General features: G+C 43.9%; 1 protein-coding gene across 14 annotated transcripts in view; it reads left to right on the top strand.

Moving 5' to 3' along the window:
* The window catches only part of RAB27A (RAB27A, member RAS oncogene family), a 95,355-nt gene that overhangs the window by 33,375 nt on the left and 34,424 nt on the right, over positions 1-27,556 (top strand). For 12 of the 14 annotated variants that reach the window (XM_008268980.5, XM_089310365.1, XM_089310368.1 and 9 more), the window contains one exon: positions 22,164-22,337. In XM_008268980.5, coding sequence (XP_008267202.2) covers positions 22,185-22,337 — 153 coding nt within the window. In that variant the 5' untranslated portion in view covers positions 22,164-22,184. Of the gene's footprint in view, positions 1-20,965; positions 21,108-22,163; positions 22,338-27,556 lie in introns of those variants that run through there. The other 2 variants (XM_070054220.2, XM_089310364.1) reach the window with 2 other exon arrangements.

Raw genomic sequence — 27,556 nt, 5'->3', positions numbered from 1 at the left:
GCCCAGTGGTGAGGGATAAAGGAGAGGCAATACCCAGGAGGATAGTTTTCAGGAAACAGGCAACTTTATTAAGGGGATGAGACCCACTCACCAGGTGGGGCGGGGGTATACTGGAGGGGCGTATGATCTGCTTAAGTCAAACCAGGTAAAACATTCATACATATTGATAGAAAATTGATTAAATGAATACAAGTGAATTCTCAGAATATAATACGGTTTCTAAGACAAGCTTGGGGCACAGCAGGTTGAAGCCCTGGCCTGCAGCACTGGCATCCCATAGGGGTGCTGGTTTGAATCCTGGCTGCTCCACTTCTGATCTAGTTCTCTGCTACGGCCTGGGAAAGCAGTAGAAGATGGCTCAAGTGCTTGGGCCCCTGCACCCACTTGGAAGACCTAGAAGAAGCTCCTGGCTCCTAGTTTTGGATCAGCTCAGCTCTGGCCATTGTAGTCATTTGCAGAGTAAACCAGCAGATGGAAGACCTCTCTTTCTGGCTCTACCTCTTTCTGTAACTCTGTCTTCAAATAAATCTTAAAGAAAAAAGAGAGAGACAAGCTTCCAGGGTGAGAATGAAGTGTGTAGAGGTACATTTGGCTTGGTTCATGATCATTTTATTAATGACTAGAGCCTTGAGAAAGGGAACTTAAGCACTTGGGAATATTTCCATAAAAACTTCCTTTCCCTTTTCTTCACCATGATCAATGCATCAGGACTGATCCCTAGTGGTTGGAGGTAAAGAGAAATACAAATAATTTCATGTGTCATCTGCGTTCACAAGTATGTTGTGATGACCAACACATCTGGTGCTGCCTCATTTCACAAACTTCTGTGCATTTTCCCTATGCATCAATGAGATGCTTTAGAAATTCCAGTTCTTTGACAATATAACTATGTTTCCAACTTTACCTAAAAGGGTCACAAAAATCCAGTAATAAGAGCAGGGGTAGGTGACACACTCACTTCCTACATTGGAGAACCTAGATTCAATTATTGGCTCTGACTCCAGCAGCAGAAGATGACCCGAGTGCTTGGGTCCCTGTCACCAATGTAGGTGACCAAGATGGAGCTCAGGTATCTTGGCTATTGTGGCTATTTGTGGAGTGAACAAACAGAGGGAAGACCTCTCACACTTCAAATAGATAAATACATATTTATTTACTTATTTACTTTTAGAAAAGAAAGATTAGTTTCCTGCCATCAACGTGGGAGGCATGGATTGAGTGCTCAGCTTTTGACTCCAATTCCGGGCCTGCTGCAGCCTCCTCCTGGTCTCCCATGTGGGTGCAGGGCCCAAGGACCTGGGCCATCCTCCACTGCCTTCCCGGGCCACAGCAGAGAGCTGGACTGGAAGAAGAGCAACTGGGACTAGAACTGGCACCTGTATGGGATGCTGGCGCTTCAGGCAGAAGATTAACCTAGTGCGCCACTGCGCTGGGCCCTTGATTAGTTTTTAAAAGATTTATTTATTTATTTGAGAGGAAGAGTTAGAGAGAGAGAGAGGAAGTGACACATACACAGAGAGAGAGGTCTTAAACCTGCTGGTTCACTCCCCAACTGTCTCCAATCACCAGGGCTGGGCTGATCTGAAGCCAGGAGCCAGGAGCTTCTTCCAGGTCTCCCATGTGGGTGCAGGGGCCCAAACACTTGGGCCATCTTCCACTGCTTTCTCAGGCCATAGCAGAGAGCTGGATCAGAAGTGGAGCAGCCAGGTCTTGAACCAGCACCCATATGGGATGCCAGCACTGCAGGCGGTGGCTTTACCCACTATGCCAGGCAGAGAGGAAGAGTTTGGGTACAAAGTCAAAGGCAAATGAGATGATTCAGAGCCTGGTTCAATGTGGAGCTTTGGATAGTGGCTTTCTAACTGTGTACCGTGGAGGCCTTGTTAGGTCCTTGCTGCTGGGTGCATGGCTGAAACAGTCAGAGGTGGATCAGGTTGAAGCCAAGAGTTTTATCCAAGTCTCCCATGTGGGTGTCAGGGGCTCAAGCACTTGGACTATTTTACACTGCTTTTCCCAGGCTATTAGCAGCAAGCTGGGTTGCAAGTGGAGCAGCTGAGGCACAAACCCGTGCCCATATGGATGCTGGCATCGCAGGCGGTAGCTTTACCAGCTACACTACAATGTAAGCCCCTAATCTGTATTGTATATTGGGGTTCCATGTAAGATTCTAATTGAAGACACAGTTTTATTGCTAAACAAAATTTGTAACCAACTGGATCCGAGAAGTTTTCTGAGGCAATGAGAGGTTTGCTGTAATGACATAGTGTAGATTTCCTGAGATCCTATACAGGAGTGTCCAGCTGGTCGTGAAGTCTCTGGTCTGTTATGGACAAGGAGAAACCCAAACTCAGAAAAGCTGTGTCCTATTTATAGAGGTCAGACAGGAAGTTCCTCAAACACAAAATTATCTCTACAGTGATCAGTAATCTATAAAAAGTAAGTATTTTGATGCAACATTCTATGTTCATTCCTTATTGCTTAGCTGACTGTTGTAAAAGTAAGAAAGCAAACATACGTTGAACACATGTGCCTGAGCCTTGTCTGTCATTCATGGTGTCTCAGGTGTGCTTTCTGAAATAATCTTTGAGGAGTGAAGATGAAAATCCACTCTGCTTAAGAAAAAAAGAGAAAAGCTAGTGCTAATTATGTCCTTCTTGATTAACTTATGTAAGAATTTGAGATAAAGTGTGGGCACTAAAGGCAGAAGCAAATAACTTAGGCAAGGAAGGTAAGTGAACAATTTGGAGGTCTCCAAGTTGGGTGCATAATATTTGACTATATGCTTTTCTACTCCAGTTAAAAAAAAAATAACAAGAGAGGGAAAAAGCAAATTTGAATAAAAGCTTACAGAGCTCTTTAACTACCTGGATAGATGCCAGGCATCCCAAGGACACAAGTTAAAACCACAAACTTGATGCCTCTGGATAAGGACCACGGTGCTGCTTCTTCCCTGCGGCTTCAGATTGTTCTCTTTAAGACCTTACCATTGTGTGTCCAAACTTCCAATCCCTACACCATTAGTATATTGTCTAAAAGTAAATATGATCCAGCTTTTTTTTTTTTTTTTAAAGATTTATTTATATATTTGAAAGTCAGAGTTACACAGAGAGAGGAGAGGCAGAGAGAGTTCTTCCATCCATTGGTTCACTCCCCAGTTGGCTGCAACGGCCGGAGCTGAGCTGATCCGAAGCCAGGAGCCAGGAGCTTCTTCCAGTTCTCCCACGTGGGTGCAGGGACCCAAGGACTTGGGCCATCTTCCACTGTTTGCCCAGGCCACAGCAAAGAGCTGGATCAGAAGTGGAGCAGCCAGGACTTGAACCGGCGCCCATATGGGATGCTGGCACTGCAGGCCAGGGAGTTAACCTGCTGCGCCACAGCGCCAGCCCCAATGATCCAGCTTTTTAACACATTTTTTTAGAAATATCAATAAGGATATATCAGATTGAAAACCACAAATAACTGATTTGAACCAGCATGTGTCATTTTGCATCCAATAAACAGGATAAGATCATTTTCACATAGCTACTTTTATGTGAAGCCTCTATAAAACTTAGAAAGTTTCCCCCAATTTTATGTATGGCATATTTACTGATTATAATGCAATAAAGTTAGAAATTAGAAGCAGCAAGAACAAAAAAGTCAACTGTGATCTGACAGGATGATTTAGAAATTGTGTGACTGCTAGTACTTTGTTGTGCCACAGTCCATTTGCATAAGTAAACTCAGGGCACAGCCCATTCTGTAAACAGCTGCTGATAGAAATGCAAACAGTCTAAGACCTTGCATGAAGAATAGGTGGAGCATGGAAGGTCTTCTTAAAAAGCAGTAAGTGTATCTGATCAGATCTTGTCCATAAGGGGAGTTTTGTTTCTTTCCTTTCCTTTTAGTTCAACTTGTTAAGGAATCTGATATTTAGGGAACAGTTAGGCACAGGTAGTGAATTTATCAGTGGAGAGAGGACCAGAAAGATCTAGAGCTAGCTGTCTGCAGCTCACTGACGCCTAGCAAGAGGTGAGGAGTCCTAGCATCACTGTTTTAGTGGTGTCAAAGTATCAGGAAGTGGTTTGATTTTCTGAGGCTATTTCACTGCTTTTAAAAGAATGAAGTTGGGGCCAGCTTTGTTGTGAGGCTATGGGGGTATCTGATGCATCCTAGGAGCATAGCCTCAGTTGGATATGTGGGGAGGGAGCCTTCACTGATCACAGTCTTGTATGTATGCAGTGACAACAGAACTCACCGAAGCACAGTTAGGGGAATGCTTATTGTACACTGTAAAAATCACTTGTCAGAAAAAACAACATCTTAACACGTGGGTGCTTGGGTCTAGAGAGACAGGGTGGTGGTATATATTCTGGACACAATGTTTCTTAGCTGTAGATATATAGAGAGCACTTGTGTTCTTATTTTTTAAATAGTTAATGATAAAGTAACACCCTTTCCCCCCTCTTTACTGCCAGTTAGGGGATGTTTGCCTGTTTTTATTGTTTGTCATCCTGAGAGGTCTTGCTGCTTCTAATTCATGATTTTTCTTGGAATGAAAGAAGTGTCCCGGCTCCTTCATGAACTGAAGGCTTTGCTTCTTGCTTTGGAGTGTTTGCCTGACAGAGTGACACTTATGTGTTGTGGCACACACACAGCTGTAGGCAAGTGGGATGCAAGGAAAGTGCTGTGTTGGTTAAGGACCTCAACACACAAGTTCTACTGTGTTCTGGGAGCACTGATCCTGGTAGAATTCCCCCACTCCGTTTCTACCTGACATGTAGAGCTGTCTTTAAAAACATTTTTTTTTTTTTTTAAGAAGAGAGAGAGAGAAAGGCAGATCTTCCACTCATTGGGTCACTCCCCAGATGACTGCAACAGTCAGGGCTAGGCCAGCCAGGAACTCAATCCAGATCTCTGAAGTGGGTGGCAGGGACCAAATACTTAAGCCATCACCTGCTGCCTCCGAGGGTGCATTAGCAGGAAGCTATTTTGGAAGTGGATCAAGGACTCCAACCTGGGCACTCCGATATTGGATGTGGGTGTCCCTAGTGGTGACTTAACTTTGGTACCAAATGCCTGCCCCACTACGTACTATATACAGATGGTGATGTCCTATTATTGGAATTTGAGAGACCCTGGCTCCAAGGTCTGTGTTTCACTTCTTCTGTGTGCTCACAGAAAGCAGCCACTGAGTAGGAGTAAACTTTATAGATTTGTGCTTTTATGGAATTCTTGGTGATCGTCCAGCTTCATAGTGTCTCTAAGAGGTATGTTTGTCAGGGGTTGGACATTCCAGTGCAGTGAAATATGGCTGTGTCCATCATGGGGCTGCTTTCACATTATTTGCAATATTACTCAGCAAATCAAACAGCCACTCCCATTTCCCCTGTATTGCCTATACTTTATAAACAACATATTCCATTGTGTCCCATTTTTCCTGTTACCCTGTATCTATAACATAAGAAGTGCTTGTCATAAACTTGAAGTGCTCTCACACACAGTGTTTTGGTGAATTCATTTTGCATAAAGTGCTGTGAACACTCAAATTCTAATCATAACAAAGGGCTTGGGCAACAAATAATGTCTTTTGAGTAAATGAATCAATGATCCCCATAAATTAAACAATGACAGCCTAAGTCAGTAACTCATTTGAGCCATTGGCAGTGGTCATTCAGGGCATGTTCTGCCCACGAGAATCATTCTAGTGTGGCCCTCTTTCCTAACCTAGAGTAGCTTGTTCTGTTTGATTATTGGGCTGCTAGTCACTCACTGAGGTGATGGCACTCTCAGAAATAGTAGATTGACTTCTATATATTTTGTTAAAGATTTGTTTATTTGAAAGTCAGAAACCGAGAGACAGGGAGAGAAAGAGCTTCCATCCACTGGTTCACACCCCAAATGGCTACAATAGCCAGGGCTGGGCCAGGCCAAAGCCAGGAGCCAGGAGCCAGGAGCTTCATCCAGGTCTCCCATGTGGGCACAAGGGCCCAAGCACCTGGGCCATCCTTGGATGCTTTTGCAGACACATTATCAGGGAGCTGGATCAGAAGTGGAGCAGCCGAGATTTGAACCTGCGCCCATATGGGAGGCTGGCATTGCAGATGGTGGTTTAACCTGTTGCACCACAGCACTGTCTCCTTGACTTCTATATCAAGATGACTTATTTTGTCTTCATTCTGATCTTTCCTTTTCATACTAATAAAAAAATTTTGCAAATGCCTGAAGGAAGGTCTCACAAATGGGGACATGTTTGGATGTCCTAGTAGCATTTGGAAATGTATGTTTAATTCAACGACTTAAAAATAATTAAATTCTTTTCCCTGAAGATCTTGGTATATTGGAATATCACCTTCTGCTAGAGATTTTTTTCACTTTGTTTAAATGGGGAAAATGAAATATTCTGTGGCCAGTACATTGATGTAATAAATATTTTTAAAATTTTTATGGCTTTTTTTAAACAAAGATTAATTTATTTTACTTGAAAGTCAGAGTTACACACAGAGAGAAGGAGAGGCAAAGAGAGAGAGAGAGAGAGGTCTTCCACCCGCTGGTTCACTACCCAGATGGCCGCAGTGGCTGGAGCTGCGCTGTTCTGAAGCCAGGAGCCAGGAGCTTCTTCTGGGTCTCCCACGTGGGTGCAGGGGCCCAAGCACTTGGGCCATCTTCTACTGCTTTCCCAGGCCATAGCAGAGAGCTGGATCAAAAGTGGAGCAACCGAGACTTGAACTGGCGCCCATATGGGATGCCGGCTCTGCAGGCAACAGTTTAACCTGCTACGCCACAGTGCCAGCCCCTGATGTAATAAATATTATATTAAATGATTTACAGATTTAGCTCCTGTCAGATTTTAGGCATAAACATGTGCAACCTCACTGTACAGGACAGGTCTACAAGGTACTATATTGGTAGGAATGCATTTCTGACTCACAGGTGAATAATACAATTATAATCTTACATTTTGAATTCGGATAAAATTCAGTTCATCTTTCAGTAAGGAGACAAGGAAGAGATGTATTCCAGTTTCCTTCTGCATTTCAAAGCTGCTAGGTTTCCAGTTACTTCTCTCAGCCCGAGAGACAGACTCGTTGTTTAGGATTTCATCTTTTTCGCTCCTGACCTGCGAGGTGAGCAGAGACGAGGAACTGTGCACAGGGGAGCATAGGCTGTCTCGCCTCGTGGAAAAGAGGGTCCCTGCTCCTATCGGTAACCACTCTGGTTTTGTAGTGAAAGTAGCTGTGCTTGGCTTCTGGATTTAGGAATTGTGGTGGTCTGGGAGAGCTGCAGCCAGGGCTCATGGGTGAACACACTGGCCCTAGTTGTGTCTTGGCACATTCTTTTATTTTTTATTATTTTCTGACAGGCAGAGTTATACAGTGAGAGAGAGAGAGACAGAGAGAAAGGTCTTCCTTCCGTTGGTTCACCCCCCAAATGGCTGCTATGGCCAGTGCACCGCGCTGATCCGAAGGCAGGAGCCAGGTGCTTCTCCTGGTCTCCCATGGGTTGCAGGACCCAAGCACTTGGGCCATCCTCCACTGCCTTCCCGGGCCATAGCAGAGAGCTGGCCTGGAAGAGGAGCAGCCGGGACAGAATCCGGTGCCCCGACCAGGACTAGAACCCGGTGTGCCGGCGCCGCAGGCGGAGGATTAGCCAGGTGAGCCGTGGCACCGGCCGTCTTGGCACATTCTAAAATGCTTCTTTTTCCCCACCTCACTCTGGGCGACGTCTTTTCCTCTTGTTAGCTGTCGGTGTTCTGTGTCTGTCCAGGATGTCAGCTGCGGGCCAACCTCAGTGCCATGAAAAGGAAGGGTGGGTTTTGTGGTACACTGGGTTAATGCCCTGTCTGGGACGCCTTGATCCTCTATCAGAAGGACAGTTTTAGTCCCGGCTCCAGTGCTTCCGGTCCACCTACTTGCTGATGCATCCTGGGAAAAGCAGAAAATGACATAAGTGTCTGGTCCTCTGCTGGCCATGTGGGAGAACTGGATGGAGTTCCAGGTTCAGGGCTTTGGCCTGGCCCAACCCTGGATATTACAGGCATTTGCCGATTAACCAGCAGATGGAAGATCTCTGTCTCTTTTTTTCTCTCTCTTTCAGGCAGATGGAAATAAACAAGCATTTAAAACAAAAGCAAACAAAAAAAAGCCTATTGTTTTTTAACACCAAAAATAAAAAACACTGATAAACTACTTAGTTCTATGCCAGCAATTGGTATATGAGCACTTTTCTCCTATTGAATCCCCAGGTAAAGGAACATGAAAAGACCATGTGACATTATTGATGTTCTGTTCTGTTATCTGAAAACCAATAATTATTAAATTCACCTGTTCCTTTTTATATGTAGGCGTCATTGAGCTGGGGAGTATGAAGTCCGAAGTTACACAGGAATGCCAAAATATTTTATTACCCATTGTAAAAAATTCAGGGTATGTTCAAGTTCTTTATAAGATGCCTCATGTTTCCCTTGTGAGAAATTTCTTACATATTCTGGATTGAGCATCTTGTTTTTATTCCTTTCACATCTGCACATTTATATGTCAAACATGTGATGTGTGTACATATTTGTAGGGAAGAAGAAATATGGGGATATAAGTTTCAGTCACGTTGCATTGTGTTCACCAGAGAAATTTAAAATGCTTAGGGGTGGGTGTTGGGGGCAGTGGTTAGCGCACACCCCAGATTGGAGTGCTTGGGTTCAAGTCCTGGCTCTGCTTCTGCTGCCAGCTCCCTCCTGATGCACACCCTGGGAAGCGGGTGATGACTCAAGTACTTGGGTCCCTGCCATCAATGCGGGAAACCTGGGTTGAGCTCTTGCCTCCTGGCTGTGGCCTGGCCTAGCCCTGACAGTTAATGGCATTTGGGGGATGAACTGGCAGATGGAGTCACTCTTTGTATCTGTCTCTGCCTCTCTGCTTTCCAAATGAAAATAAATAAATACAAATTTTAAAATATTCAGGAAGATTGACTTCTTGGAAAACTCAAAGGCAGATTAGTCATTAGGGGAACTTAGATTGGGATACAGTTAGCAGTGTAAAGTCTCAGGTTGGGAAGGAGGAAGAAAATGCATTTTCCATGCCAGGTATGACTGCACAGGCTCCCCACAGTATGCTGGCACCAAGCATCTAACAGGCATTGCGAACAGATTTGTTGAATGAAGGGGTGAACGAGAGGACCAGAAACACTGTCTTTACAGAGAACAAGAATTGGTATCAGGGGAGATCTAGATTTAAGAGGAAAATACTAAGGGGCTGATCAAGTTTACAGGGAAAAGAAATCATGATTTTCGGCCTTTTTTCCATTTTAAAAGCACACACACAAAAAAGAACAACATAAAGAAAGACGATTTATGGGAGATGATACAAGTCTTGAGTTATTTTCTCTTGGAGTTGGTGTAATCAACAGGAAGCAGACAAGCCCGTAACTTACGACCTACTTCCATGGGAGAACCCATCAGAACAAAGTGCTTTTGGAAAGATGGGCCGCAAGGGCAGATGTGCAGATCCCTCAGCCCAGCGGTAGTCGTAAAGCAATTTATGACTGTAGCTACTGGCGGTGAAGACAGCCTTGACTCCTGAGTCAGAGCAGCTGTGACAGGTTTCTAGCTTTGAAGGAAAGAATACTGAAGGACAGAGATGAACTAAATGGATATTTCTAACCTACTTTTGGAACATAGGAGACTTGGAATCTGGCTCAGCCCCCTAACTAGTTGATTTAAGACCATTCCCTTGCTTTGGCTAGACCTCACTCTTCCCCCTCTCCCTCTCCCTCCCCTCTCCTCTACCCCTTCTTCTCCCCCTCCCTCTCCTCTCTTCTCCCCTTCCTCCTTCCTTCCTTCTTCTTCTTCTTCTTTTTTTTTTTTTTTTTAAAGATTTTTATTTATTGGGGCCAGCGCTGTGGCGTAGCAGGTAAAGCCACCGCCTGCAGTGCCGGCATCCCATAGGGGTGCCGGTTCGAGACCCAGCTGCTCTACTTCCCATCCAGCTCTCTGCTATGGCCTGGGAAAGCAGTGGAGGATGGCTCAAGTCCTTGGGCCCCTGCACCCACGTGGGAGACCTGGAAGAAGCTCCTGGCTCCTGACTTCAGACTGGAGCAACTCCAGCCATTGCTGCCATCTGGGGAGTGAACCAGCAGATGGAAGAGCGCTCTCTCTCTCTCTCTCTCTCTCTGCTTCTCTCTCTCTATCTCTCTGTGTGTAACTATGACTTCCAAGTAAAATAAATAAATCTGTAAAAAAAGGACTTTTATTTATTTATTTGAAAGGCAGAGTTACAGAGAGAGAGGGAGAAGTCTTCCATCTCACTCCCCAAATGGCAGCAACAGTTGGAGCTGTGCAGATCAGGAGCCAGGAGCTTCTTTCGGGTCTCTCAAGCCGGTGCAGGAACCCAAGGACTTAAGCCATCTTCTGCTGCATTTCCAGGCCATAGCAGAGAGCTGGATCAGAAGTGGAGCAGGCGGGACTTGAACCAGCGCCCATATGGGATGCCAGCACTGTAGGCCTTACTCGGTATCCCGCAGAGCCAGCCCCCTCACTTTGCTATTTTAAAAATTAGAGCGTTTGGTAGACTTACAGCTCTGAAATTGCCAAAACCCACACAGATTTAAACAAACAAACTCTTGTTAGATGAAATGCCAAGGTAGCTTTTGTGATGGAGAGACCCCCCCCCCCCCCCGCCCAAGTGATTGGAACTGAATTGAAGTTGTGTAAAGTTTCTGAAGGTTCAGCTATTGGCTACATTAAGAATACATTGGAGCAGGTGTTGTGGTGCAGCAGCTTGGTTTGGGGTGGATGTTGCCACTGTCTGGGACATTGGTGTCCGCCTATCAGAGTGCTAGTGCTAGTCAAGGCTACTCTGCTTCTGATCTAGCTTCCTGCTAATGTACCTGGCATGGCAGCCCAAGAAGGTGGTTCCTGCCACCAATGGGGAGACGTCTCCCAGATGATGGTTTGGGCACTTGGCTTTGACCTAGCCCAGTCCCAGCTGTTGCAGGCATTTGGGGAATAAACCAGCAGATAGAAGATTTCTTGATCTTCTCCCTCTCTCTCTGTCATTCTTTCAAATAACTAAATAAGTTTTAAAAAAGAATATGTGAAAATGTTTAAAAATGAATATGTGAAAAATTGTATACCTGGCTAATGAGGAATTTGAGGGGCTATTAATAGCAGACTTTTTAAGAAAATCATCTTGTCAATATCTGCAATCCAACTGACAATTTTTTTTTAAGATTTATTTTAGGGCCAGCGCCATGGCTCACTTGGTTAATCTTCCGCCTGTGGTGCTGGCATCCCATATGGGCGCCGGGTTCTAGTCCCAGTTGCTCCTCTTCCAATCCAGCTCTCTGCTATGGCCCAGGAAGGCACTGGAGGATGGCCCAAGTGCTTGCGCCCCTGCACCCGCATGGGAGACCAGGAAGAAGCACCTGGCTTCTGGCTTTGGATTGGCATAGCTCCTGCTGTAGCGGCCATTTGAGGGGTGAACCAACGGAAGGAAGACCTTTCTCTCTGTCTCTCTCTCTCACTGTATAATTCTTTCTGTCAAATAAAAAAATTAAAAAAATTTATTTTATTTATTTGAAAGGCAGAGTTATAGAGAGAAGGAAAGACAGAGAGGTCTTGCATTTGCTGGTTCACTCCCCAAATGGCAGCAATGGCCAGGACTTGGCCAGTCTGAAATAGGAATCAGTAGCTTCTTCCTAGTCTCCCAAGTGAGTGCAGGGGCCCAAGGATGTGGATCATGTTCCATTGCCTTTCCAGATGCATTAGCAGGGAGCTGGATCAGAAATGGAACAGCTACAACTTTAAATGGCTCCCAAATGGGATGCCAACATTGTAGATGGTAGGTTAACCCATGGCCCCTAACAGTAGAATTTTTTAAAAGATTTATTTATTTATTTGAAAGAGTTACAAAGAGGGGAGAGGCAGAGAGAGAGAGGTCTTCTATCTGATGGTTCACTCCCCAGATGGCCAAAACGGCCGGAGCTGTGCTGAAACGAAGCCAGGAGCTTCTTCTGGGTCTCCCACGTGGGTGCAGAATTCCAAGGACTTGGGCCATCTTCTACTGCTTTCCCAGGCCACAGCAGAGAGCTGGATTGGAAGTGGAGCAGCCGGGTCTAGAACTGGTGTCCATATGGGATGCCAACACTTCAGGCCAGGACATTAACTCGCTGCGCCACAGCGCTGGTCCCTAACAGTAGAAGTTTTAATGATGAATTCTGATGATTGTGTATCTAACACCAAGAAACTAATGTGTTCAGAGTGCTCTCTGTTACCTCACTGAGTCCTTAAAATATCCCAGTAGGTTAGAAATGTCCTCAGTTTCATTTTACAACTGAAAGAATAAGCCTTAAAGAACTTGGGCGAGGTCATGCAAAGAATCAGATTTTGAACCCCAGCCTACTTGTTCTCAAGTTCAGAATATATCAATCTGTTTTAGGCATAAGTCTTGTAAAGACAGTTCATTTTCTTTTTCTTTCTTTTTTTTTTTTTTGACAGGCAGAGTTAGATAGATAGATAGATAGATAGATATAGAGAGAAAGATCTTCCTTATGTTGGTTCACCCCCCAAATGGCCGCTATGGTCAGTGCGCTGCGCTGATCTGAAGCCAGGAGCCAGGTGCTTCCTCCTGGTCTCCCATGCAGGTGTAGGGCCCGAGCACTTGGGCCATCCTCCACTTCCCTCCCGGGCCACAGCAGAGAGCTGGACTGGAAGAGGAGCAGCCAGGTCAGAATCTGGCACCCCAAACGGGACTAGAACCCACAGACAGAGGATTAGCCAAGTGAGCCGTGGTGCTGGCCAAGACAGTACATTTTCATAAAGGTTGATGAGTAGGTAGAATAAAATGTCTAGTACTGTTCATAGTATATGGTAGCTATTCACTTAATTTTTTTCTTCTCCTTTCTTTTACTCTTTGTACTAAATATGTGTGATAAAGTGAACATTTGACTTTGAAAAAAAAAATGGCTGGTTTATCCAGAGTAGTTTTGGAATGGCTCTGTCCAAAGAAAGCAGATCTTAGAGTTTATGGTTGACTTATATATGAAGCTTTTTGGAGAATGTGAGCAATGGTAGGGGGAGGGAGAAGAAAGGAGCATATTTGCTCTTAACTGAAACTACACTCTATTATCTTATTCACTGGAAACAATTGAAATGTGTATCACATTTTTTAAATAAGGAAGAAGATCATTGACTTTCTCTCACCAGGCATTTATTACCACAGAGTACTGTTGAGGAAGTGGGTGTTCCTTGCTTTCTATTGTTAATCTGATGAGAGTGAGGGTGGAGACTATTTTGAAAAAATATTTGTGGAAGGAGGAGAGATAGAAGTAAGCTGAATAAGCAAGTCTTTCACATGGCCCCAATTTGGAGCCATTTTTGATGTTTAAAAGATAAATCTTTCAGGTATTTAGATACTAGTTTCTCAAGCAGATACAGAGTCTAAGTAGGTGGCCTTAGGTTAAAGTGCTCTGAACAGCTCCTTATTTTCTATTTCACTGGTATTTTTTTTTTTAGTTCAGGGACTTAGCGGTCTCACAGTTGTGGGAAGGAAGGAAGGTTGCATGCACACTGATCTGGGGAGGTTAGATTGCTAAACGATGCTGCTGATAGAGCTCAGACTTGCGCAGGACTTACTGTGTGCCAGGACTGCTGTAAGCTCGTTATGTTTATATTGACTCAACCTTCACAACAGCTCTGAGACAGCTTTACTGTTGTGCTTCATCAGATCTAAACGTGTTGATGGTACATCCTTGATCTCCATAGAAGATGCTAACAAAGGGTTTCACACAACTTTATCTTTTTTTTTTCCCCAGAAACTTTTATTTAAGGAATATAGACTTCATACATTTCATAATTACAGCTTTAAGAATATGGTGATTCTTCCCACCATACCCACCCTCTCACCGACTCTCCCACCCAGCTCCCTCCTCCCTCTCCTATTCCCATTCTTATTTTTACTAAGATCTATTTTCAATTAACTTTATACACATATGATTAACTGTGTTTATTTTTAAATTTTATTTAATTAATTTTATTTGACAGGTAGAGTTATAGACAGAGAGACAGAGAGAAAAGTCTTCCTTCTGTTGGTTCACCCCCCAAATGGCTGCCACAGCTGGGCGTGCTGTGGTGATCCGAAGCCAGGAGCCAGACGCTTCCTCCTGGTCTTCCATGTAGGTACAGGGGTCGAAGCACCTGGGCCATCCTCCACTGCCCTCCCGGGCCACAGCAGAGAGCTGGACTGGAAGAGGAGCAGCTGGGACTAGAACCTGGTGCCCATATGGGATGCTGGTGCCGCAGGCGGAGGATTAACCAAGTGAGCCATGGGGCCAGCCCCATAACTCTGTGTTAAGTAAAGAGTTCAACAAATAGTATGAAAAAATAAAAACTTTTAACAGTCAAGACAAGAGCTTCTCAAAGTGTCAATTTCACTTCTACAGATTGCATTTTAAGTGTGCTATTGTTATCACAGGTGAGGGAGAACATATGGTATTTGTCCTTTTGGGAATGACTTATTTCACTAAGTATGATGTTTTCCAGTTTCATCCATTTTGTTGCAAATGGCCAGGTTTCATTTTTTGTTTTACACTGTGTAGTATTCCTTGATGTACATATCCCATAATTTCTTTATCTAGTCTTTAGTTAATGAGCATTTGGGTTGATTTCATATCTTAGCTATTGTGAATTGAGCTGCAGTATACATGGGGTGCAGAGATATGCTGATTTCATTTCCCTTGGGTAAATTCCCAGGAGTGGAATGGCTGGGTCATGTAGAAGGTATATGTTCAGATTTCTGAGGTATCTCCATACTGTCTTCCATAGTGACTTTACCTGTTTACATTTCCACCAACAGTGGATGAGGGTACCTTTTTCCCCACATCCTTGCCAGCATTTGCTGTTTGTTGATTTCTGTATGACAGCCATTCTAATGGGAGTGAGATGAAACCTCATTGTGATTTTGATTTGCATTTCCCTGATGGCTAGTGATCCTTAGCATTTTTTCATGTGTCTGTCAGCCATTTGGATTTCCTCTTTGGAAAAATGCCTGTTTAAGTCCTTTGCCTAATTCTTAACTGGATTGTTTATTTTGTTGTTGCTGGGTTTCTCGGGCTCTTTATATATTCTGGATATTAATCCTTTATCAGTTGTATAGTTTGCAAATATTTACTCCCATTCTGTTGGTTGCCTCTTCATTTTGCTGAGTGTTTCCTTTGCAGAACAGAAGCTTCTGAATTTGATGTAATCCCATTTGTCAATTTTGGCTTTGATTGACTGTGCCTCTGGGGCCTTTCCAAGAACTCTTTGCATATGCCAATGTCTTGCAGGGTTTCTCCAGTGTTCTCTAGTAATTTGATGGTGTCAGGTCTTAGATTTAGGTCTTTAATCCATTTTGAGTAGATTTTTGTGTAAGGTTTAAGGTAAGGATTTTGCTTCATACTTCTGCATGTGGAGATCCAGTTTTCCTAGCACTATTTGTTGAAGAGACTGTCCTTACTCCAGGGATTGATTTTATCTCCTTTGTCAAAGATAAGTTGGTTGTGGAAGTGAGGATTGATTTCTGGGATTTCCAGTCTACAACTTTATCTTTAATAGCACTTGATTTATAGTAGTAATTGCAGCACTGAGCCTAGTGGTTAAAACACTGTCCAAGATGCCTGAATCCTACAACAGATTACCTGGGTTCAGTGCTTTGCTCCCATTCCTCATTCCAGCTTCTTGGGAAGTAGTAATGGGTTCTCAAATAATTGGGTTCCTGCCACCCTTGTGGAAGACCTGGGTTGAATTCCTGGCCCTTGGCTTTGGGCAGTCCCAGCCATTGCAGACATTGGAGGAGAGAACAGCAGAAGTAACTGAGTTCTCTCACCTCTCAATCTTTCTCTGTTTCTCTGCCTCTCAAAAATAAATAAATAAATAAATAAAAAGCAACTGGCAATTGCATCACATCTTGGGTTGTAAGACTGTAAGATGTAAATGCCAATTTTAAAGAAATTGAAATAAGAGGCTGGTTCCCCGGCTCACTTGGCTAATCCTCCGCCTGTGGCACCAGCACCCGGGGTTCTAGTCCCAGTCGGGGTGCCGGATTCTGTCCTGGTTGCTCCTCTTCCAGTCTAGCTCTCTGCTGTGGCCTAGGAAGGCAGTGGAGGATGGCCCAAGTGCTCGGGCCCTGCACCTGCATGGGAGACCAGGAGGAAGCACCTGGCTCCTAGCTTCGGATCGGTGCATCGCACTGGCGGTAGCGGCCATTGGAGGGTGAACCAACGGAAAGGAAGACCTTTCTCTGTCTCTCTCTCTCTCTCACTGTCTAACCCTGCCTGTCCAAAAAAAAAAAAAAAAAAAAAAGAAAGAAATTGAAATAACAAAGCACATACATAGTAGAATTAATAAAGTGGGATATCATTCTTATTTTTACCAATGAGGAACTCAATGCTAGAGATTAAATGTATTTCCCAAAGTTATATGACTGGAGTCTGTGCTTTTAATTTGCATAGTTTCCTGTCTATCCATAATACTCTGGAATTGAGCTCATGGCAGTATGTGGTTAGATTGGCCAAGACCCAGTTACATATCCCCCTCATTGTAGGACGTGTGATAGAACAGCACTGAGATCCTTCTGAGGAAACAGAGTGTGGGGTATGCGTAATTTGTCACCATGGCTGTGATGAGGATTATTGGGCCAATATATGAGAAACACTTGATACATGGGCATTTGTCCTGGGCTTCAGAACTGTTTTTTCAATAAAAGCAGAGCTAGAACTGGGTTCTAGCTGGAGAACTGGGTTCCCAAGCTTTAAGAGGCTGGAGCACATACAGGAAATGGTGTGCACACAATGTTTGGGTTCCCTAAATGCCAAATTCTGCCATTGTGTATTTTTACTGTTACCATTCTGTTCTAAATGTCACTAATATTATTAGGTATCCATATTTGAAAAATGAAGTATTTCCTTTCTGGAGGACAGACCCAAGGAATACCACCCAGGACCTGAGTAACAAATAAGACAACAAAAACATTTTTAAATGTGAAAACATATCATTAATTGAGACTTAATAATGTTTAGTTGTCTCAACCTAATAGTGATTTGTAACCCTAACTCTAGCCACATATGGGATTACAGGATGGGGTTGGAAGTGTAGTCTGCTATGGACTAGGATTATTTTCCCCTGAAAGTTGGAAAGATGTTATTAACTCCAAGTTTTGACCAGTTGGACTGTAAGCTCAGATAAAAAAAAACACCATCAACACTGTGCTCAAACCTTGCAAAGTCTAACACCACTTTGAGACTCAGTCTACCCTGAATCCATTTATTTCTGCGAAACTTCTTAGGTTTCTAATGTCTGTTAACGTATGGCAATCCAGTCAGTGTCCCCCATTTGAAATCTCTGTTTTGTTGCTGGATTATGGATTTGTGTTTTGCTGGCAGATTCCTGAGGTAAAATAGGAGGTGAATTCTCAGCCAAGGGAGTCTGTGCTGTTTGTCTTGCCTTTTCCTTCTGTTTACCACACTTGTCTTTGCTGGAGTGCCTGTCTTCAACTCCTTCACCATTCACCAACAGTGTAGACATCAGAGACACTCTGATGGAAATAAATTTTGGGCATAGAATGTCTAGCATGGAGATAATATATAGATGCATGAAGTTTAGTGCTTTGCATAAGTATTATTTTTTGTGCTTCTGATTGTCATTTTACATGTATACTCTTGAAGAATTTTTGACATCTGAAATCAGTTTGAAATAGTTCTGAATATATGCCGGTGCTGTGGCATAGTGGGTAAAAGCAGACATCTGCAGTGCCCGCATCCCATGTGGCTGCCAGTTCAAGTCTTAGCTGCTCCACTTCCCATCCAGCTCCCTGCTAATGTGCTTTGGAAAGCAGCTCCAGCTGTTGTGGCCATTTGGGGAGTGAACCAGTGGATGCAAGACCTCTCTACCGCTCTGTAATTCTGCCTTTCAAATAAATAATCAAATCTTTTAAAATAAGATAGTTCTGATTATTTTAAAAATTAATTAATTTCAGAGACAGAAAGAGTTTCCATCTGCTGGTTCCTTCCCCAAATGCCTGCAACTACTGGGGTGGGGCCAGGCCAATACCAGGAACCAGAAATTCAATCCATGTCTCCTACATGGCAGGCAGGGACCCAACTACTTGGGACATTACTGTTACCTTAATATGCATTAGCAGGAAGCTTGAACTAGGCATGGAGTTAGGACTCAATCCCAGGTACTCCAGTGTGGAACAGGGGCATCTCAAAGTCTTAAATGCTAGGTCAAATAAATAACTGATCAGTTCAGACTCTTTCAAACTGGATTACACCAGTATAAACCAGCAAAAATTACTTTATATATGACTTCACCTCATTACAAGCAGTTGGTGAAATTGGAGCAAGTGTGACTCAACTGGAAGTAGAGTTAATTAATCAGCACCAGCTGGATTCAGAAATTATGCTCTGAATCAATGAAAACATCTTTGAGCCAATCAACTGCTTGTCCAAGTCAGAACCTATCTGAGGTGGCTAAAACAAGTCTGAATTAATTAAAGCTATTGAAATATGGCTTACCTACATTTTGGTTAGATACATCTGGTTTTGGAGAAAGTGATTTTAAATCTTTCAGAAATAATTCTGTAGGTAGAATCTCTTTTCATGCAACTGTTTTAACTCATTTTAAACTAGTATGAACCAGATTCTTTTCAATATGTATGAGCTTGCAAAAGTGAATTGGAGTGTTTTCTATGGATTGCAACCTATTTAAGTTAATCAGGACACTTTGGAAATAGATGTGTCTATGTAAAAGGAATTGCAAGTGGTTAGAACCAGCCAAAAATAAGATCAGAATTAGAAAGTGATCTGTGTTGACTCAACAAACTACTCAGATCCAGTCAGCAATATTTTGTGCAAGAAGGATACATTTTGAGCTGGGCAGAGCCCGTTTTGGAAATTATTCCAGGGATAAGCTTTTGGTGCAGAGATTCTTTTTTTCTTTTTTGAGACTTATTTGTTTATTTGAATGAGTAACACAGAAAGAAAGAGAGAGAGAGAGAGAGAGAGAGTGAGTCTTCCATCTGCTGGTTCACTCCCTAGATGACTGTAATGGCCAGGGCTGGGCTGGGTCAAAGCCAGGAGCTAGGAGCTTCTTCCAGGTCTTCCACATGAGTGGCAGGGACACAAACACTCAAACACTTGGGCCATCTTCCACTGCTTTTCCCAGGCCATTGCCAGGGAGCTGGGTCTGAAGTGGAACAGCTGGGATATGAACCATGAACCACATGGGATGCCAGTATTACAGATTGCATCTTGACCCACTACGCTGCAATGCCGGTCCCTGGTGCAGGGATTCTGATACTTCTTGGGATGCCTGTGTTCCATCTCCAAGTGCCTGGCTTTGCGTCTCAGCTCTGCTTCTGATCCAGCTTTCTGCTAACGCACACCCTGGGTGGCAGCAAGTGATGACTCAAGTACTTGGGTCCCTGCCACCCATGTAGGAGACCCGGATTGAGTTCCGGGCTCCTGGATTTGTCATGGCCCAGCCCTAACTGTTATGAGCCTTTTGGGAGTGAATCAGCGGATGGAAGATCTCTGTCTGTTTCTCTGTATGGCATTGTGCTAGGCTCTGCACATACTGCATGTCCTTCACTCTTCCAAAGAATGATGTGAGGTAGTATATTTTATCTTCCTTTCCATAGAATGGAAACCCGGCTCAGAGACATTCAAGTAGGTGAGGTATGGGAAACTTGGGATTTGAACCAAATTCTGCTTGACTTCATGTTTTTCCGATTAGGCTACCTTATAAAATTATACCAGTAGTCACTTTTAAGTACAGTATGCATTAGAAAAAACAAAAACAAAAAAGGAATAAGTAGTAGACACAAAGCTCGGAAGTTGAATAGACATTGGACTTTGAGTTAGGAGATCTAGGTTCTAGACTGCAAATCAGTTAATGTCTCAGGCCTCTGCTTTATCCTTTAGAAAATCAAACCCAGAGAGTAAAAGCCCTGAACATTTATTTTCAGATCAGATCTTAAAGGAGAAGTGTGAAAAGTAGAAGCTATGACTGACATTGATGATGATATCTGTACCTGCAGTTTGTGGTATTTAGTTGGTTAGCATTTCCTTTATGATAGCATGGGAAATATTACTATCATTTCTGTTACGATAGCATGGGAAATATCACTATTGTGAATAGAAAACAGAACTCATGAAGATCATTTGTAGAGTTGGTTACAGCATTTTCTGCTGTACTTTAAACGATAAAAACACGGTTACAGAATTGATTTTATTTTTACAATAACAAGTAAAGGGGAAATAGGGTAGCCACAGTGTCTTCTTGCACCATTCTCATTGCAGAATTGGAGTTGTTTTCTGCTTCCTCATTATATTTGAGGGGCACCCCCTCTCCAAAATGATTAAACATTACCTGGGCCTGCTTTTTCACTTTTTAGTTCTTATTTCTGAGTAACTTGGAGTCAGATGAGGCGCTGTGACCTGACATGCTAGAACATCTATACCCGTATGGTTAGAGGGATTGGGTTACACAAATGCTCTTCAACTTCTGATGGAATTACTTCCTGATTAAATCCACTGCAAGTTGTAAATATCATAAAAATATGATTAATGCACCTGACCTGCCAAGCATGATAGCTTAGCCATGCAGTACACTGTAGAGTGCTGGTTGTTTACCTTCGTGATTTTGAGGCTAACTGGGAAGCTGTGGTTCCCTACATGCATGGCTTTTTTGGAGAGTATCATACTACTTACTGTTAGCCTGGAAGATCAAAAGTCAAAATTGGAAGTACAATTTCTCCTGAATGCGTATCACTCTTGCATCATGGTAAAGTTGAAAAATCGTTAAGTGAACCATTGTATGTTGGGTTCTGACTATGTATCATTAATAATGGTGACCTACACCTGCTAATTATCATAGGCAAGCCATCATTTGTGAAGTGTCACTCTTTATAGTGTGCAAATAGAATTAGGAATGTTTGTCGAGGCTCTGCCCTATGTATAGTGTGAGGTGCAGACCTGCACCGAGGCATTCTGCTAAGTGCACTGCAGGCCTCTTGGTGCCCAGCACTCAGGACTTTTGAGCATAAGGTGAGTCACCAAGTTGAGGAAGAGGTGGAGGAGGCGATCCTGACAGCCAGGCAAGTCCTTTCCCGAGTTTTGTACTATTTTTATGGTGATTCCGTAGGAAGCCTTGAGTATTACAGCAGTTTCTGGATATGGGGTTGCGTGGAAGGGACATGTGAAACCCAGCAGCTTCTAGCGCAGGGCACCTGGTCTGTGTGTGTGGCTAGGTGAACGCATGTGTATGAATGGGCAGGTGGAGTTGTTAGTGGTTATGGGAGAGCTGGTTATTTTCCTGATTTTCAGGGGGAACTTATTGGCTTCTGAATCTATTTAGAGCATAAAAACAAATCATGAAAAGGACCAACTGCAAAGGACAAAAATCACCATGGTTAGGTATTGCTGGTAAAAAAAAAAACAAACCAATTTTTTCTTCTTTAAGATTCTTTAAGGTTTTTCTTCTTTTGGTTGATCTTCAAATGTTTCAGTTAAGATTATTAAAATGATTCTTATTACTTATACTACAGTAAGTATAGGTGTGTGAGCCCTTAGTGATGGAATTATGGTCTCTGAGCAAATCTGAAAGTCAGTTCCCAAGGCTGGTGCTCTGGTGTGGTAGGCTAAGCCTTAGCCTGCAGTGCCGGCATCCCATATGGGCACCAGTTTGAGTCCCAGCTGCTCTTCTTCCTATACAGCTCTCTGCTGGTGGCCTGGGAAAGCAGTAGAAGTTGGCCCAAATCCTTGGGCCCCTCAACCCATGTGGGAGACCCAGAAGAAGCTCCTGGCTTGGGCCTGGCTCTGATCTGGCCATTGTGGCCATTTGGGAAATGAACCAGCGGATGGAATACCTCTCCCCACCCCCCCTCTCTAATTCTGCCTCTCAAATAAATAAACAATTTTTTTTAAAAAAAGACTAAACTCTTATTTACTATAGTATTGGCATCTCTCTAACAAATGATAAGGTCCTCAGGGGCAATGAACAATATGTAACCTCCTTTTCAAAGAACCCCTAGAAATATAGGTGTTAGATAGAAGTACTTACTGAATGGAATATAAGTTGTTACCCTATGAATGAATAACTTTAAAATTTTCAAATGGATTTTGCAAACCGCACATTTGTTTGTCTTTTGCAGGTGAACCACTGATCCTTCATTATGTCTGATGGAGACTATGATTACCTCATCAAGTTCTTAGCTTTGGGAGACTCTGGTGTAGGAAAGACCAGTGTGCTTTACCAGTACACAGATGGAAAATTTAATTCCAAATTCATCACGACCGTGGGCATTGATTTCAGGGAAAAGAGAGTGGTAAGTCGTACCTCCTCGTGTATAAAAATGTAATCTCCGAGTCAACATTTGTCTGTTTGGTTTACTTTGTAGGCATCAGGAGGACAAAGGTTAGCATATAAAATTAGAGGGCCCATAAGAAAGTGTGCTGTGTTCAATCCAGGCAGTGTGGTGGGAAAGGCTTTGTGGAGGACGCTTTGTGTGAAGCCAAGCACACAGATACAGCTGAGCAGTTCTTTCACATTTACACTCCGAACCCGTGGGCTTGCATCTGCCCTTCTGAACTCCTGAGTTATTTGTCTGTCTTTGTCATGAAACCCGTCGCTATCCTGACCCCTCTACCCTAGTTCTGTGGGCTGTGTCGTCTGCTTTTGGTGTCTTATCATTTTCAGTGGCATTTCTCTTAGACTCTGAGCAATCCCACATGAAGTGCCTGGTGGCAGGATTCATCACCGCTGTCCAGAGGGTGAGGTTGGAATAGGAGTGAGGAATGGTGGTGGGGGAGGTGATGTTTTCTGAATGATGAGGGCTGACACTCCACGCTTTCCCCTCTGCACAAAAATAGATAAATAAATAAATAACAGCAGGACTGTAGTGGAGGGAAGGCAGGAGGTCACTGTGTCACCGTCACAGAGAAAGGAAGATGGCCTTTTCCACGGACTTTATTTCTGGTGAAAAATCCACTGTTCATATGAAGCAGGGCAGCAGGTGGTCAGATTGATGACAAAGGCCGTTAATGAGGTGAATTCTACTTGGCTTTGAGGATAGAATTCATTCCCTTTTATCGACTCCTGGGCTTTTCTTTCTTTTTTTTTTTTAATTAATTAATTAATTTATTTATTTTTGACAGGCAGAGTGGACAGTGAGAGAGAGAGACAGAGAGAAAGGTCTTCCTTTGCCGTTGGTTCACCCTCCAATGGCTGCTGCGGCCGGCGCACTGCGCTGATCCGAAGGCAGGAGCCAGGTGCTTTTCCTGGTCTCCCATGGGGTGCAGGGCCCAAGCACTTGGGCCATCCTCCACTGCCTTCCCCGGGCCACAGCAGAGAGCTGGCCTGGAAGAGGGGCAACTGGGACAGAATCTGGCACCCCGACCGGGACTAGAACCTGGTGTGCCGGCGCCGCTAGGCGGAGGATTAGCCTAGTGAGCCGCGGCACCTGCTAGGGCTTTTCTTTTAATATGAGAATGTCTTGGAGTGCCGCTCCCCCATTCGCAGAGGAACAACACTAAACCCTGCCCTGTTCTTTTGTCTGCTCCACCCTTCCCCGGTTTGCTGCTGGTCCTTCCTGGGTTGGCTGCGAACCCCTCCACCTCCGTGGAGGGGCAGCTCCCCCTGCCACTTTCCCCACTTCCACAGAGGAGTGGCACACCGCCGGCTCTCTCGGGGGCTGCTCAGGTGTTCCTTCAGGTGTTCCCTGGTGCATGTTGTCTCTCTCCTCCTTTATAGTCCTCTTCCACCAATCCCAACTCTGCTACCCACACGCCAAGCACGCTGCTCTCCTCCAATCAGGAGCAGGATCAGCTCCTGGAGCTCATCAGTCAAATTGGCGAGAGGCAGCTGCGTAGAAGTTTACTCCTCCCCAGCGCCATATTGTGGGAGAGCAGATGCATAGAATAAGTCTTAATTCCAGTAACTTAGTTTAGTCCCAGTTGCTCCCCACATTGCAGGAGAGATTTTGGTTCTCTGAATAAGAATGGATTCCCAATGAAATTTTTAGTATTGACATACAATTGATAAAATCCATATATAAGGGGTCCTTTGAAAGTTTATGGAAAAGGTATATGATGAGAAAACTATGCCAGAGACTTCAAAAATTTTTGCACCAAAATTTAAACTTTTTATTTTTTGAAAAACATTTATTTCCTTATTTATTTGAAAGGCAGAATGACAGAGGGTTCACTCTCCAAATGTGTGCAAACAACTGGGGCTGGGCCAGGCTGAAGCCAGGGGCTGGGAGCCCCATCCAGCTCTCCCACATGTATAGCAGGAACCCATGTAGTTGGGCCATCATCTGTTGCCTCCCAGGTGCATTGGTAGGAAGCTAGATGGGAAGCAGAGGCGGGACTCCATCTCAGGCACTGTGATAGGGTATGCAGACTTCCCACAATATTGGCCCCTAAACTCACCTTTTAATTCCATTTTTTTCTTGAACTTTGTGAGGTATCCTTACAGAGATATGTGGTTATTTTTGTCAATTCTCCTTTTATAAACTTGTTTCTAAAAAGTTTTTTTTTTAACAAACAGTGGTAACATTTATTAATATTTACATGGATAGTGATTCAGAGAATCATAGGGGCTCAGCAATTCTAAAGGAAAATGTGCTCAGGGGGATGATGAGATCAGAATGGAACTGAAAGGGACAACTTTTTAAAGTTAACCAGAATTCACAACCAGAAGGCACTAGACAGGGTAAGTCCCTGATGTTAACTCTGTAAGAAAATTGACTTGTGAAATGATTCTAGTAAAAGTCAGTTAGAGCTGGCGCCGCGGCTCACTAGGCTAATCCTCTGCCTTGCGGCGCTGGCACACCGGGTTCTAGTCCTAGTCGGGGTGCCGGATTCTGTCCCAGTTGCCCCTCTTCTAGGCCAGCTCTCTGCTGTGGCCAGGGAGTGTAGTGGAGGATGGCCCAAGTCCTTGGGCCCTGCACCCCATGGGAGACCAGGAGAAGTACCTGGCTCCTGCCATCGGATCAGCGCGGTGCGCAGGCTGCAGTGCGCCGGCCGCGGCGGCCGTTGGAGGGTGAACCACTGGCAAAGGAAGACCTTTCTCTCTGTCTCTCTCTCACCGTCCACTCTGCCTGTCAAAAAAAAAAAAAAAAAAAAAAAAGTCAGTTAGGTCTTCTTCACAGACTGAAGTATGGAAACTCATACTGGAACGCAATCCTTATGCCCATTTGACATCTTCCAGGCAAAGTTCAGATGTCACAGAAACAATGAGCTCTGGGGCCGGTGCTGTGGTTAAGGCTCTGCCTGTGATGCCGGCATCCCAAATGGCCCCTGGTTTGAGTTTTGGCTGCTCCACTTCTGATCCAGCTTCCTGCTAATGAACCTGGGAAAACAGCAGGACATGGTCCACATACTTGGGCCCCTGCAGCTACATGGGAGAGCCAGAAGAAGCTCCTGGCTTGGGCCTGGCCCTGGTCTAGCCATTGCAGCTATTTGTTGAGTGAACCAGGGGATGGAAGGCCACTCTCTGTCTTTCCCTCTCTCTGTATAACTCTAGTCTCAAATAAATAAACCTTTAAAAAAACAAATGAGCCCACTATCATGCAAGTTATGAAAACCACAGTTGTTTCCGATAGAAACACGGTTGATGTCAACGATGACTCCATGGTTGCTTTTCTCAAGCAGATTCAAAAACTTATTGAAATATGCACAAAAATAAATTTCTTTGAAAGTATATATTTCAGTAGCTTTTAGAATATTCGTCTAGATATGCAATCATTGGAACTACTTAATTTTAGCACAGTTTTGTCACTGTATAAAGAAATCCCATTTTAGTGTTATCTGTCACCATTCTTCCTCCCTCTAAAGCCACTATAAATCTATTCTCTATGGATTTGCCTTTTTTGGACATATATAAATTGAATCATGCAATTCATCGTCTTTTATCTGATTTCTTAAACTTACTCTATTGTTTTCAAGGTTCACCTGTGTTGTAGCATTTATCAGTACTTCATTCTTTTTATGGCCGAGTATTATTATTCAGTGGTATTGATATTCTATATTTTGTCTATCCACTCATTTTTTGATGTTATGAATAATTATATTAATGTTCATATATATAATTTTGTGTAGCTATGTGTTTTCAGTTCTCTTGAATATATACCTAGGAATGGAATTGCTTGAGTATATGACAACTCTATTTTAACTTTTGCGTAATTTCCATACTTTTGCAAGGAATCTGTATTACTTTATATTCTCACCAACAACATATTGGACTCTGGCTTCTCCACATTATCAACAGTTGATGATTTCTGTTTGATTTACAGCCATCCTTGTTATGTTATATGAAACATAGCATGTAGGATTATTCTGTGTTGTCCATTATAAGTTTATAAATATGTTATAAATGGGAAAAGAATCAAAGGCCAGTGAAGGAGGTAGACTGGAGTTTGAGGAAGTGTGCTTATGCTTTCTAATGACTATGGTAGGCACATAGTTTCAGCTCTTAAGTTCAGGTCTCTGATCCATTTTGGGGTGTGTGTGTGTGGTGTGAGCAGGGGTTCAACTTCACTATGCTTATCTTTTTTTTTTTTTTTTAAGAAATCAGTGCTATCCATGAGTTGGTACTTTATTTATTTACTTATTTATTTTATTATTCTTTTATTTATTTGAAAGACCGAGGTACAGAGAGAGGTAGAGAGAGAGAGAGGGAGAGAGAGGTTTTCCATCTGTTGGTTCACTCCCCCGATGGCTGCAATCACTGGAGCTGCGCTGATCTGAAGCCAGGAGCCAGGAAATTCTTTCAGGTCTCCCATGTGGGTGCAGGGGCCCAAGGACTTAGGCCATCTTCTACTGCTTTCCCAGGCCATAGCAGAGAGCTTGATGGGAAGAGGAGCAGCCAGGACTAGAACCGGCGCCCATATGGGATGCTTCAGACCCGCTGTGCCACAGTGCCGGCCCCAGCTTCACTATGTTTTTAAGATGTATTTATTGGAGGAGGTATAGAGAGAAAAGAAGAGAAGGAGAGGGGAGAGATCTTCCATCTGCTGGTTTACTCCCCAGATGGCCGCAATGGTTAGGACTGGGCTAAGCCAAAGCCAGGAGCTTCATCCTCACAGGTGACAGCTTTACCTGCTATTCTGCAATTCTGGCCCCAACTTTATTATTTATTTATTTATTTGACAGGCAGAGTGGACAGTGAGAGAGAGACAGAGAGAAAGGTCTTCCTTTGCCGTTGGTTCACCTTCCAATGGCCACCGCGGTTGGTGCACTGCGGCTGGCGCACCGCACTGATCCGATGGCAGGAGCCAGGTACTTCTCCTGGTCTCCCATGGGGTGCAGGGCCCAAGGACTTGGGCCATCCTCCACTACACTCCCTGGCCACAGCAGAGAGCTGGCCTGGAAGAGGGGCAACTGGGACAGAATCCGGCGCCCTGACCGGGACTAGAACCCGGTGTGCTGGCGCTGCTAGGCGGAGGATTAGCCTAGTGAGCCGCGGCGCCAGCCCCAACTTTATTATTTTGAGTGTGAGTATCTGGTTGTCCCAACACCAATTGTTTAACAGAATATTCTTCCT

The sequence above is a fragment of the Oryctolagus cuniculus genome, chromosome 12, assembly GCF_051225735.1.
Source record: "Oryctolagus cuniculus isolate XC-2025 breed Fujian yellow rabbit chromosome 12, ASM5122573v1, whole genome shotgun sequence".
NCBI classification, from domain to species: domain Eukaryota; kingdom Metazoa; phylum Chordata; class Mammalia; order Lagomorpha; family Leporidae; genus Oryctolagus; species Oryctolagus cuniculus.
The sequence above is the reverse complement of the archived record's forward strand: the minus strand, read 5'-3'. Positions and strand labels throughout refer to the sequence as shown.